The sequence below is a fragment of the Myxocyprinus asiaticus genome, chromosome 17 (genome assembly GCF_019703515.2).
Source record: "Myxocyprinus asiaticus isolate MX2 ecotype Aquarium Trade chromosome 17, UBuf_Myxa_2, whole genome shotgun sequence".
NCBI lineage: Eukaryota > Metazoa > Chordata > Actinopteri > Cypriniformes > Catostomidae > Myxocyprinus > Myxocyprinus asiaticus.
The window spans coordinates 48,333,160-48,347,262 of NC_059360.1; the positions used below are offsets into that span (position 1 = coordinate 48,333,160).

The window sequence follows — 14,103 nt, forward strand, 5'->3', positions numbered from 1 at the left end:
CCAGGTGTTCTGAGTGAAGTTTGTATTCTCTAACATGCGAGAGGAAGCTGCTGTACAATTACACAATACTTGAAAGTTCTTTTGTGTCATTTCTCCATTCAAACTGAGCCATTATCTCTCTCTGCAGTCAGTTGATCATTCATAACCCTTTCATTTTTCTCTTCCTGTGGGCCGTGATTCAGTGGTAATTGCCATAGCTGGCATGATGTTTGAGTTTGAGCAGGACACTCTCTTGCTCTCTCTTAACGATCTCTAAATAAGACTTTGACGCACATTTATCAACCTGACCACATTCTGTTGACAGAAAAGGACAAGAGGCAGATAAAAAAAATCCTTGAACAAATGACTTTCCCCCTGCAGACTGTGAGCAGACCTCCTCTCATGGAGCCTGTTGACAGAAACTTATTTCTCTAAAGCTCTCGGGCTTTCAGCAACTGCACCTGACAACATTTGACTGTATCCATGTGCTCAGTGCTGCCACACTCTCTGAGAGCTGTGCATCTTCTCATTCTCAGTGGACGATGAGTGTTAAGAGGGGAGATGTTCTGGATGTCCTCCAGTCTTTATGATGTCCTCATGTCCTCCCCTCTTATCTTCAGTCGTCATTCTTGCATCTCTGTGGGGAAGATTGAAACATGATGCCTGCCAGATGCAGCCCGAATACGAACGATGGTTCTGTTGATGAGTGCGTAGACTTCAGACAGTGTGTAGGGATGGGAATCAAAAGAAAGGTAACAATGTAACCATTCTAGTTCCAGTTCCTCTTAACGATTTGGGTTCCTTAACGGTTCCATTAACCATTCTTTTAGTACTTTTAATAAGGAAGAAATATTTGGAAATAAGAAATGCAATTTCTACATTGATTTTCAGTCTACATTGTAGATTCAAAAGAACTGACTCATAAGAGTCATTTGTTCAGGAATCGGACTACACTGTTCACGCTGTATGTTTAACGCTGTAGATTCAAAAGAACCAGCTCATAAGAGTCATTTGTTCGGGAATCGGACTACACTGTTCACGCTGTATGTTTAGCACAGTAGGTTCAAAAGAACCAGCTCATGAGAGTCATTTGTTCAGGAATCGGACTACACTGGACACGCTGTGTGTTTCGCACAGTTGATTCAAAAGAACCGATTCATTAGAATCATTTGTTCGGGAATCGGACTACACTGGACACGCTGTGTGTTTAACGCTGTAGATTCAAAAGAACCAGCTCATAAGAGTCATTTGTTTGGGAATCGGACTACACTGGTCACGCTGAGTGTTTCACACAGTAGATTCAAAAGAACCAGCTCATTAGAGTTATTTGTTCAGGAATCGGACTACACTGTTCACGCTGTATGTTTAACGCTGTAGATTCAAAAGAACTGGCTCATTAGAGTCATTTGTTCGGGAATCGGACTACACTGGACATGCTGTGTGTTTCGCACAGTAGATTCAAAAGAACCGACTCATTAGAATCATTTGTTCGGGAATCGGACTACACTGGTCACGCTGTATGTTTAACGCTGTAGATTCAAAAGAACCAGCTCATTAGAGTCATTTGTTCGGGAATCGGACTACACTGGACACGCTGTATGTTTCGCACAGTAGATTCAAAAGAAACGACTCATTAGAATAATTTGTTCGGGAATCGGACTACACTGTTCACGCTGTATGTTTAACGCTGTAGATTCAAAAGAACTAGCTCATAAGAGTCATTTGTTCGGGAATCAGACTACACTGGACACGCTGTGTGTTTCACACAGTAGATTCAAAAGAACCAGCTCATAAGAGTCATTTGTTCAGGAATCGGACTACACTGTTCACGCTGTATGTTTAGCACAGTAGGTTCAAAAGAACCAGCTCATAAGAGTCATTTGTTCAGGAATCGGACTACACTGGACATGCTGTGTGTTTAACGCTGTAGATTCAAAAGAACCAGCTCATAAGAGTCATTTGTTCGGGAATCGGACTACACTGGACACGCTGTGTGTTTCGCACAGTAGATTCAAAAGAACCGACTCATTAGAATCATTTGTTCGAGAATCGGACTACACTGGACATGCTGTGTGTTTAACGCTGTAGATTCAAAAGAACTAGCTCATAAGAGTCATTTGTTCGGGAATCAGACTACACTGGACACGCTGTGTGTTTCACACAGTAGATTCAAAAGAACCAGCTCATTAGAGTTATTTGTTCAGGAATCGGACTACACTGTTCACGCTGTATGTTTAACGCTGTAGATTCAAAAGAACTGGCTCATTAGAGTCATTTGTTCGGGAATCAGACTACACTGGACACGCTGTGTGTTTCACACAGTAGATTCAAAAGAACCAGCTCATAAGAGTCATTTGTTCAGGAATCGGACTACACTGTTCACGCTGTATGTTTAGCACAGTAGGTTCAAAAGAACCAGCTCATAAGAGTCATTTGTTCAGGAATCGGACTACACTGGACATGCTGTGTGTTTAACGCTGTAGATTCAAAAGAACCAGCTCATAAGAGTCATTTGTTCGGGAATCGGACTACACTGGACACGCTGTGTGTTTCGCACAGTAGATTCAAAAGAACCGACTCATTAGAATCATTTGTTCGAGAATCGGACTACACTGGACATGCTGTGTGTTTAACGCTGTAGATTCAAAAGAACTAGCTCATAAGAGTCATTTGTTCGGGAATCAGACTACACTGGACACGCTGTGTGTTTCACACAGTAGATTCAAAAGAACCAGCTCATTAGAGTTATTTGTTCAGGAATCGGACTACACTGTTCACGCTGTATGTTTAACGCTGTAGATTCAAAAGAACTGGCTCATTAGAGTCATTTGTTCGGGAATCAGACTACACTGGACACGCTGTGTGTTTCACACAGTAGATTCAAAAGAACCAGCTCATTAGAGTCATTTGTTCAGGAATCGGACTACACTGTTCACGCTGTATGTTTAGCACAGTAGGTTCAAAAGAACCAGCTCATAAGAGTCATTTGTTCGGGAATCAGACTACACTGTTCACGCTGTATGTTTTGCACAGTAGGTTCAAAAGAACCAGCTCATAAGAGTCATTTGTTTGGGAATTGGACTACACTGTTCACGCTGTATGTTTAATGCTGTAGATTCAAAAGAACCAGCTCATAAGAGTCATTTGTTCGGGAATCGGACTACACTGGACACGCTGTGTGTTTCGCACAGTAGATTCAAAAGAACCGACTCATTAGAATCATTTGTTCGGGAATCGGACTACACTGGTCACGCTGTATGTTTAACGCTGTAGATTCAAAAGAACCAGCTCATTAGAGTCATTTGTTCGGGAATCGGACTACACTGGACACGCTGTGTGTTTCGCACAGTAGATTCAAAAGAACCGACTCATTAGAATCATTTGTTCGGGAATCGGACTACACTGGTCACGCTGTATGTTTAGCACAGTAGGTTCAAAAGAACCAGCTCATAAGAGTCATTTGTTTGGGAATTAGACTACACTGTTCACGCTGTATGTTTAATGCTGTAGATTCAAAAGAACCAGCTCATAAGAGTCATTTGTTCGGGAATCGGACTACACTGGACACGCTGTGTGTTTCGCACAGTAGATTCAAAAGAACCGACTCATTAGAATCATTTGTTCGGGAATCGGACTACACTGGTCACACTGTATGTTTAACGCTGTAGATTCAAAAGAACCAGCTCATTAGAGTCATTTGTTCAGGAATCGGACTACACTGTTCACGCTGTATGTTTAACGCTGTAGATTCAAAAGAACTAGCTCATAAGAGTCATTTGTTCGGGAATCAGACTACACTGGACACGCTGTGTGTTTCACACAGTAGATTCAAAAGAACCAGCTCATAAGAGTCATTTGTTCGGGAATCAGACTACACTGTTCACGCTGTATGTTTTGCACAGTAGGTTCAAAAGAACCAGCTCATAAGAGTCATTTGTTTGGGAATTGGACTACACTGTTCACGCTGTATGTTTAGCATTGTAGATTCAAAAGAACCAGCTCATAAGAGTCATTTGTTCGGGAATCGGACTACACTGGTCACTCTGTGTGTTTTGCGCAATAGGTTCAAAAGAACTGGCTCATAAGATTCATTTGTTCGGGAATCGGACTACACTGTTCACGCTGTATGTTTAACGCTGTAGATTCAAAAGAACCAGCTCATGAGAGTCATTTGTTCGGGAATGGGACTACATTGTTCACGCTGTATGTTTAGCATTGTAGATTCAAAAGAACTGGCTCATTAGAGTCATTTGTTCGGGAATCAGACTACACTGGACACGCTGTGTGTTTTGCACAGTAGATTCAAAAGAACCACCTCATAAAAGGAATAGTTCGCCCCAAAATGTTTAATTCTGTCATTATTTTCACACCCTCATATTGTCAAACATGTATGACTCTCTTCCGTGGAATACAAAGGGAGATGTTAGTCAGAATGACACCATTCAGTTTCATTGTATGGAAGTAAGATGCATGAAAGGTTCCACGGAAGAAAGACGTCTACTTAGCAGATAAATAAATGCACATGAAATATTGATTGAAGTTTTTATTATGTGAGAAAAAAACGAGTGCAGGGTGATACAAGAGGCAAACAGTTTTAGTGCTCATTATCCACAAGTATTTGACCAATCAGAATTAAATGGCTCCCTGTTGTTTCATGTCCTGAGGAACTCATTCAGTAGTTGTGACTGTACACACAGAAATGTCTGAGAGCTGCAATCAGACGTGTAGAGACACCCCGACAGAGTTTAACAGAGTGATTCAGAGCAGAAGAGTGCCGGCTGTGATGTCATCACTCAGCCTGCTGTTTGTTTCAGCAAACACCCTGAGGTGAGAGTGACATCGCTGCTGTTGCATAACTCGACTACTGATGTCACCTGTTCAAGTCGTCTGTGACGTTTGGTGATAACTTTTAAAAATGTAAAGACAGACCTACCGTGAGCTCCGAGGTTGTTCATCAATGGGATATGCATCCGTTGAAGCCATCCGTCTGCGTTATTTCAACTTCATTGTTTAAAAATCATGTTTGATAGCGGAATTGATTGTAAACAACTACATTACACATGGTACAGCAGATAAAAGTCCACCAATCAGAGAACGACCACCAACGAAACCAAAACGTGCCTCGGAGCAACCAGCCAATCCCATGACGCACTGTGAATGAAGTAATCGAGTCTGTCTCCTTTCACCCTTAACCTACTTATATATTTGTACATATCGGGATCATTTGCAATAAACGTAAAATATATTGTTTCTATACTTCTATATTCCCATCCTTTTTCATTCAATGACATTATTGCAATGCTTCATGGGATTGTAGTTTGTGCCCTCATGAAAGGCAGTAAGTACACAGTCTTGTATCTTTCTCTTTATGCCCAATTTTTAAACACTTTTTTGCCTCAAAACAAAGTTTGTGATGTCGTGATTCACCTCAGAGCTGGTTGGTTTGATTCATGACTCACAACTCTTTTATGAAGGACTTTATTAAAAGTCTATGGAAGAAATGAATGGGGGAAATACTTCTGAAACCAAGACGGCTGAAAAAGTGGGCGGGCACTGTTGCGCTCTGTTGACCAATCAGAATCAAGTATTCCAGAGAGCCATGTAATATATGAGCTGTATTTTTTGGCAAGCTTTTTTGCAGTTCTTCATAAACGCTACATAAAATGAATATAAATTGAATTACACATTCAACATTCACAATTAAAACCTAATTGTGACCAATACAAATGAGCTTCATTAATTGACAGGCCCCCAACTTGGAACGTCGGGGTTCAAAGACAATCCTGCTGTTGTCTGTGTCATATTTTTATTATATAAAAGATATGAAAAGCCTATTAATTTCACTGCGCTAACTATGCATAATTATAGTATTAGTTGCATTTTATTATTTGAGTTTAGCATGCTGATCCACTGCACAAACCACCTGACTTCTGTTGGCCCCTGACTGATCCGTCATGACATTAAAGGAAAACTGGGACACTTTGTGTCATTCTGGGTTTGGATTCAACAAAGTGTCTGTCGAGAGAACTTGTAAAATAGATGAGTGAAGACAGATGCCTCTTTTTTTTTTTTTTTCTGCTGTTGTTTAGTTTACTGAAGATGCAGCGGTTGTTTATTTACCTAATTGAGCTTGCGTGATATTTGGTGGTTAGGTGCGGGTATACACAGGCCTGAGCTCATGGAATCTGAATGCTAATGGCAGTGATCCTTCCGGAATACTATACTTCCCTCTCTCTCTCTCTCTGTCTCTACAATGGTTGATGCAAGAGACTCTATTCATCTTCAGATGCTTCATCCTGCAGTTTCTCTCCTGCTATTATGAGTTTTTTTATAGACGCGCATAGGCCGTCTGCAAGGATTCATCTTAAACCCTTAACAACACATTTGTTTTGTGGAACGGACACGCTTTGTTTTTATTTATTTATAGTTGAGCAGGGGCCCAAATTTTTGTGCTTCTCTTCACTTGTTATACGGCACGTAATTGGGCTCACAATTTGACATTTCAAATTAATTCGCAATCGTTTTGCATTCCCTCGCAATCGTTTTGCGTTCCCTCGCAATAGTTTTGCGTTTGCATTCCCTTGCAATAGATTTGCTTTTGCATTCCCTCGCAATAGATTTGCTTTTGCATTCCCTCGCAATAGTTTGCGTTCCCTCGCAATAGTTTTCGTTCCCTCGCAATAGTTTTGCGTTCCCTCGCAATAGTTTTCGTTCCCTCGCAATAGTTTGCGTTCCCTCGCAATAGTTTTCGTTCCCTCGCAATAGTTTTGCATTCCCTCGCAATAGTTTTGCGTTTGCATTCCCTCTCAATAGATTTGCTTTTGCATTCCCTCGCAATAGTTTGCGTTCCCTCGCAATAGTTTTGCGTTCCCTCCCAATAGTTTTCGTTCCCTCGCAATAGTTTTGCTTTTGCATTCCCTCTCAATAGATTTGCTTTTGCATTCCCTCGCAATAGTTTGCGTTCCCTCGCAATAGTTTTGCGTTCCCTCCCAATAGTTTTCGTTCCCTCGCAATAGTTTTCGTTCCCTCGCAATAGTTTTCGTTCCCTCGCAATAGTTTTCGTTCCCTCACAATAGTTTTGCGTTCCCTCGCAATATTTTGTTTCCTCTGAATACGTTTTGAGTCCCCTCACAGTAGTTTGTGTTTCTTCGCAATAAATTTGCATGCCCTTGCAATGTTTTGCATGCCTTTGCAATAGTTTACATTGCCTCGCAATAGTTTGTTACCTCGCAATATGCTTGGCATTCCCATGCAATAAGTTTTGCTTTCCCTCACAATATTTTGTTACCTCTGAATAAGTTTTGCATTCCCTCGCAATCGTTTTGCGTTCCCTCGCAATCGTTTTGCGTTCCCTCGCAATAGTTTTGCGTTTGCATTCCCTTGCAATAGATTTGCTTTTGCATTCCCTCGCAATAGTTTGCGTTCCCTCGCAATAGTTTTGCGTTCCCTCGCAATAGTTTTCGTTCCCTCGCAATAGTTTGCGTTCCCTCGCAATAGTTTTGCGTTCCCTCGCAATAGTTTTCGTTCCCTCGCAATATTTTGTTTCCTCTGAATACGTTTTGAGTCTCCTCACAGTAGTTTGTGTTTCTTCGCAATAAATTTGCATGCCCTTGCAATGTTTTGCATGCCTTCGCAATAGTTTACATTGCCTCGCAATAGTTTGTTACCTCGCAATATGCTTGGCATTCCCATGCAATAAGTTTTGTGTTCCCTCACAATATTTTGTTACCTCTGAATAAGTTTTGAGTTCCCTCGCAATAGTTTGCTTTTCTTCGCAATAAATTTGCATGCCCTTGCAATGTTTTGCGTGCCTTCGCAATAGTTTACATTGCCTCGCAATAGTTTGTTACCTCGCAATACGTTTTGCGTTCCCTCGCAATAAGTTATTATATTTTCCCCCAAACAATGAGACTACACGTGAGTAAAGCATTACTAAGAAAGAAAAAACTCACAGTTGAGGATTTGTATTCACATAATCTATAACATCACACCACAATATTCATAAATAAAAGTAATGATACAATAACACATTTGATAACACTTTACAATAAGGTTATTTGTTAACATTAGTTAACAACATTAGGTAACATGAATTAACAATGAACAATACTTTTACAGCATTTAACATACTAACAGATTTAAAAAATCAAACGTTGTATATGTTAACATTAGTTAATGCACTATGAACTAACAATGAAGAATTCTATTTTTATTAACTAATATTGACAAAGATTTTTTTTTTTTTTTTTTGGGGGGGGGGATTTTTCCCCTTTTTCTCCCAATTTGGAATGCCCAATTCCCAATGCGCTCTAAGTGCTGGTGGTCGCATAGTGATTCGCCTCAGTCCGGGTGGCGGAGGACAAATCCCAGTTGCCTCCACGTCTGAGACAGTCAACCTGTGCATCTTATCACGTGGCTTGTTGAGCGCGTCGCCACGGAGACATAGCGCGTGTGGAGGCTTCACGCCATTCACCGCGGCATCCGCTCTCAATTCACCATGCGCCCCACCGAGAACAAACCACATTATAGCGACCACGAGGAGGTTACCCCATGTGACTCTACCCTCCCTAGCAACCGGGCCAATTTGGTTGCTTAGGAGACCTGGCTGGAGTCACTCAGCACGCCCTGGGATTCGAACTAGCGAACTAGCGAACTCCAGGGGTGGTAGCCAGTGTATTTTACCACTGAGCTACCCAGGCCCCGATATTAATATATACTGTAAAAAAATATTGTGAATTGTTTGATCATGATACCTAATACATTAATGCATATTAACGAATGGAAACTTATTGTTAAGTGTTAACACAATTTATTCTATACTGCATCATTGTTAACGGTCCTTTTTTTTGCATATAAAAGAAAAAAAGGAGAGTAAAAAGTTAATTTATAAGCATTCGTCCATCATTAGTGCTCTCTTCAGTTCGGCAGATCCCCGCACCCACACGACAGATCTCTCAGAAACGGGATGCGATTTTTATTAACGTTAATTATACTGAAAGTGAAAATTATATTATACTGCATAAATACAATATAATAAACTAATATTGACCACTTTTAGACAGATTGTATGGTTAAAGAGTCACTATGTTAAGAAATATATGATCATTCACTCCAGCATTTGCTGTGAAGCAAGAGTATTATAAATTGTCATATTATATTAACTTATATTATCACAGAGGACTATACTTTATCTGGCAAAATGAATCAAAATAATTACATGTGCAAGTCGGTTCTTTTGGATGGTTCATGTAGATGATTTACTGATTCACTTGAGCCCTGAGCCGCCTTAAAGGGACATAGCCTTCATTTTTTAATTGAAATATTTAGTTCATTACTGCTGATTATCATAATTTTTTAATTCAGTTGTATAACATAGGGTGTTTTGTGGTTTATTAGTGTATATTAACTAGACCATTATGTTCTCAAAACTCAAAATAGTTGTTTTTGCGGGATATCACACTAAAATCATGTTAACATGTATCGTTTACGTCTTGTGGCTATACTTTTGAAACCGTGAGTATTTTAATGTTTACGGATTGGCCCCATCTGGCTTTAACACTCGGCCTGACATCTCCCATTCTGTTCCACAGTGGAAAGAAAGTCATACGGGTTTAGAACGACATCAGGCTGAGGAAACGGCTATCATTTTGGGTGAACTGTTCCTTTAAATATTGATGGATCAATAACAGAACTGCTACAATTATGTGTCTGTGATGTCATACTCCAAACAGTCTGATTTATGCAACAATGACCCAAAATGCTACAAACACTCTAGTAAATCTACAACAGAAGAAATTCCTCCTCCTAGAAAGGCCGAGTCAGATTCGTGACCTGAAATGCCGTAGCTTGATGTAAAACAGGCCATTCATGCCTTCATCAAGTAAACACTAAGTGTAACCGTTTTCTGTTTGTATTTCTAGATATCCGGTTTGTTTGATGTGATGTGTGTATTTGTGTGTCTTCTACAGAGTTCCCTACGCAGTGAGCGAGATTACGAGAGTGTAGTGCTGATGCGACTGAGACAGGCCGAAGAGAGGAAGAAACTGATAGAGCAGATGAAGAGAGAGGAAGAAGAGGAGACAGCGTGACATCACACGACACACACACTGACTTTAGTTTCATAAAGCCAGTCTTTACCATAATTTTGCTTCTTACCTTTGATTTTACTGTAATAAACACTCACAGATCAATAAAGAATTTTTGGGAGAAACATTTGTACACATCTAAATGATTCATAATACCAACTTTCATTTGCAATTAGCACTTATCATGCAATGAGTGGAGATTTATAAATGTGATAAAAGTCCACGTGGGTTGGTGGTTTTGATTATGTGGCTCATTCTATAATTTAGGGTACATTCAATGTCCATTGATGATCATTATATACTTTCTAACCATTTTCTTCAGAAATATCCCATGTTATCCATTAAGGGAAAGCATGTTATAATATCACACAAATGTTTTGTGCACCCCACGTTTCATTTTGCTTGAAATTGCCATGTTGTTTCTTAATTGCCAGTTTTTGCATTGTCCGTTTTTGGAAGTGAGTGGGTCTTAAGTTAAAAAATAATGAATAAAAATGTGTTAAAGTCAACATTATATGTTATTTATTTCTAAATCCTAAACACTTTAGAATGAGTTTGACATTTTAATTAAGAAAATATTTATGTCCACAAAACTTATGTCAACTATGTTACTAAACAAACACCCCCCTGCAACATAAAAAATGGTGTATCCCAAAACCACGCGAATTAGCATCATGTGATGTCATTTTTCTCTGTGTGGGACATTCTGAACACATAATGGCGAGTGTCCTTTCATTTGTATTTTAAAAAAAATATATTTTAACTACAATCGCATATTTTAATTGACCGTCAACTATGTTGGGTACATTGTTATGGTTTGCAATATTTTTAACAAATATATTTTCAAATCAAATTTTGAGGTTAACCTGGTCAAGAGTGGTTGGCCAGGTGAGGCCTACCATTGAAATTATGAGTCAAAATGGGGGAAATGTCAACTAAGTTACCATCTAAGCCCAGCTCTTGGGCAACATAGTTGACTTGATTCTACTGTGTCCACTGATGATAATGAATTATTTTCCTTAGATCAGTTTTTTGTCATAATTTAAGCCTGTATGTGTCAGAGGACACTGAGGGTGTGTGCGCCCTCATGCATGTGTGTGTGTGTGTGCGTGCATGCGTGTGAATCATGATGATTAGGGGAATTTCATGATTAGGGACATTTCATTGATTTTACAAAATTAATAGATATTTTTCTTTTGCAAGTCAAAAAAGAGATCATCTTATGTAAATGGTGTCATTGTATTTTGTGGGGGGAAAAGCAGGATATTGCTTTTCAACTATGTTACTTTCACTGTCAACTATGTTACAGCTTATTTGTTTACCTTTCAAATAACAAGAATGCTGCTCCTGATATCCTTCAAGGCATATTTTACATCCACAAAGGTGAGTGTTTTCCATAACATCTCTTAAAACTACCAAAATTATATTTAAGACAGATATATGATTAAAAAGAAAACTAACGGTCACTAGTGACCGTGCTGAAAATATTACACGAATATCTGCAAAAACATACAATTCTTATAATTATTTTAAAAGCATTACTGCGCATATAGCAGAATAGACTAAAGAGCTCTTAATTATGTGTGTTACTTAAAGTGTTGCATTTAATCAGTGTCTGTAATGACATACAGATTGTCTGTAACATAGTTGACAAACTCACTATGGAAAACATCTTTTCCCTTATTATATCAAAAATGTGTTTAATGCTCCACGTGAACTTAACATTTCTAGTGGTTGATGTTTGTGGAAATCATCTGTGATGTTGAATAAAAGGGCAGTTTGGTTTCTCAGAGCACTTTATAAATAGTGTGATTCGTAGTGAAATGATTACAGATAATATCAGTTTTCTTATCTACACCAAACACACAATAAACAGATATTAAATTGGATATGCTGAACATTTACCTTATTTATGATGTTTGTTTAGTTGAGCAGTTAAAGTCATCATGAAATGGCATTCACAACCCATTTGACTTTTAATGTCTCGATGTTTTTCTGAGTGAAACAGGATATTCAACGAGAAAGAAAAAGGCAATACTTGATTTTATCCATCAGATAGCTGATTGGATGGTGTAAAGTGTCTTTATATGACATAAAAGGGCTTGATGATGTCAGCAAAAAAGGAAGTTATTACATTTTAGAGGAATATTAGAAAGACACACACTCCCCCCACAATAAATGCAATTATGTATGTACAGTAGGCCTATACCAATGTTTGCTATTACGCAACATAATGAATTTATACTAAATACAACTAATAAGTCGAAAATGCTGAAAATTGAATTGCTGAATCGTTTGTAACTGGTTCGTTTACATGAACCATTTAAATGAACTGATTCAGCTAAATGTAGCGATGGCTGATACCACTTATTTTCTTTTCGATCCGATACCAAGAAATATGAAGGCCAATTATTGCCGATACCAGTACCGATACCTCTATTTAATTTTTTTAATAATTTTTCTTATTAGGGCTGTTGTTTCAATGTGTTAATTCGGTGCAATTAATTATACAAAAAATACTGCGTTAAAAAAAATTAATTAATTATTATTATTGAAGTGCCACCTGTTTTCTCCAGGGGGCAGTAAGCGAAACTCACTGTACAGGCAATGTGCAGCTTATACAGAGAACAAACCACACTCACCGACAGCAGAAGATAAGGACGTATTCTTGTGTTTAAACACAGCTTGATGGACCACAAAGCCGAATGCAGGAATCTCAAGACGTGTTTTTCTAAGTTTAACTTGACACAATAAAAATGCATGTTTATGACACGACACAACCGAGCTGCTCCAAAAGCGTATGATGCAGGTGTACACTGACGTGTCCTTAAACAAGCCCTCATAATAAATGTCTGACCGACTGACAAATTCAATTGCAAAATGGTTTGCTGTGAACTGTAGGCCAATGATTGGCTTATTATTCAATAATATGCAAATAAACAATATATTGCATTCTAAAGACACTTTTGGTATTGTCTTTTTTAATGCTTTACTCGTGTGCCAAAACAATGTAATGCATTTTATTTATCTGGATTATTATTTTTTTATTTTATATATAATTTAAATATAACTATTTATAATTATTTAATCATTATAATTTGTATTATTGTTATTTGATCATATTTTTTAACCTTAACAATGGTTTACGTGGTGGCGTAGTGACTCACGTTCTCAGTTGCCAATCTGAGTCCGTGCATCTTATCACGTGGCTCATTGAGCACGTTACCGTGGAGACGTAGTGCGTGTGGAGGCTTCACGCTATTCTCCGCGACATCCACGCACAACTCACCACGCGCCCCACCGAGAGCGAACCACATTATAGCGACCATGAGGAGGTTACCCCATGTGACTCTACCCTCCCTAGCAACCGGGCCAATTTGGTTGCTTAGGAGACCTGGCTGGAGTCACTCAGCACGCCCTGGATTCAAACTCACGACTCCAGGTAAAACCATTGTTAATTATATCAAAAACATGAATACAGTTATGGTTACTACAATATAACTGTAGTAAAATCATGATTAATTTTCATAAGAGTGTCATTTGCTAATATATTCTTTTTCCACTTTGAAGTTTATGATATGCTTTCATTTTCATGCTAAATATATAAAAATATCACTAGTTAAAAACTAATAAAAAATTATTATGTGAGGATCGATATTCTCTATTCAACATCAGTATCGGAAGTATCCATACTTCAATGCCAGATATCTTACAAGTCGTCACCTATCATGTTTTTACAATATTATTGTTACAATAAGGCAACAACAGGACCAAAGTTCTTGTTAGAGAGCTGATAGTCTCCGGTAGCCTGACCTGGTCCACTTTACAGTTTATACTGGACAGGAAACGCCCACCTAGAAGAGACTGTCTGTCTGACGTGTAAAGCGACAAACCAGAGTTCGTTATGTTTTTACATGCCATTTAATGCCAGTTTTAGACAGGTGCAGATAAACACTTTCAAAATATGCCAGAAAACACTGAAGTAATGAGCGGATATGTGACTTTGTCGGAGACACATTGCTCAGAAAACATGCAGCAG

At 38.7% G+C, this 14,103-nt stretch overlaps 1 protein-coding gene across 1 annotated transcript in view; it reads left to right on the forward strand.

Moving 5' to 3' along the window:
• The window catches only part of dnajc17 (DnaJ (Hsp40) homolog, subfamily C, member 17), a 64,066-nt gene extending 53,493 nt beyond the window's left edge, over nt 1-10,573 (forward strand). Inside the window, exon 11 of the mRNA XM_051722954.1 lies at nt 9,948-10,573. Coding sequence (XP_051578914.1) covers nt 9,948-10,067 — 120 coding nt within the window. The 3' untranslated portion in view covers nt 10,068-10,573. The remainder of the gene's footprint in view (nt 1-9,947) is intronic.
• The last annotated feature ends 3,530 nt before the right edge of the window (nt 10,574-14,103 follow it).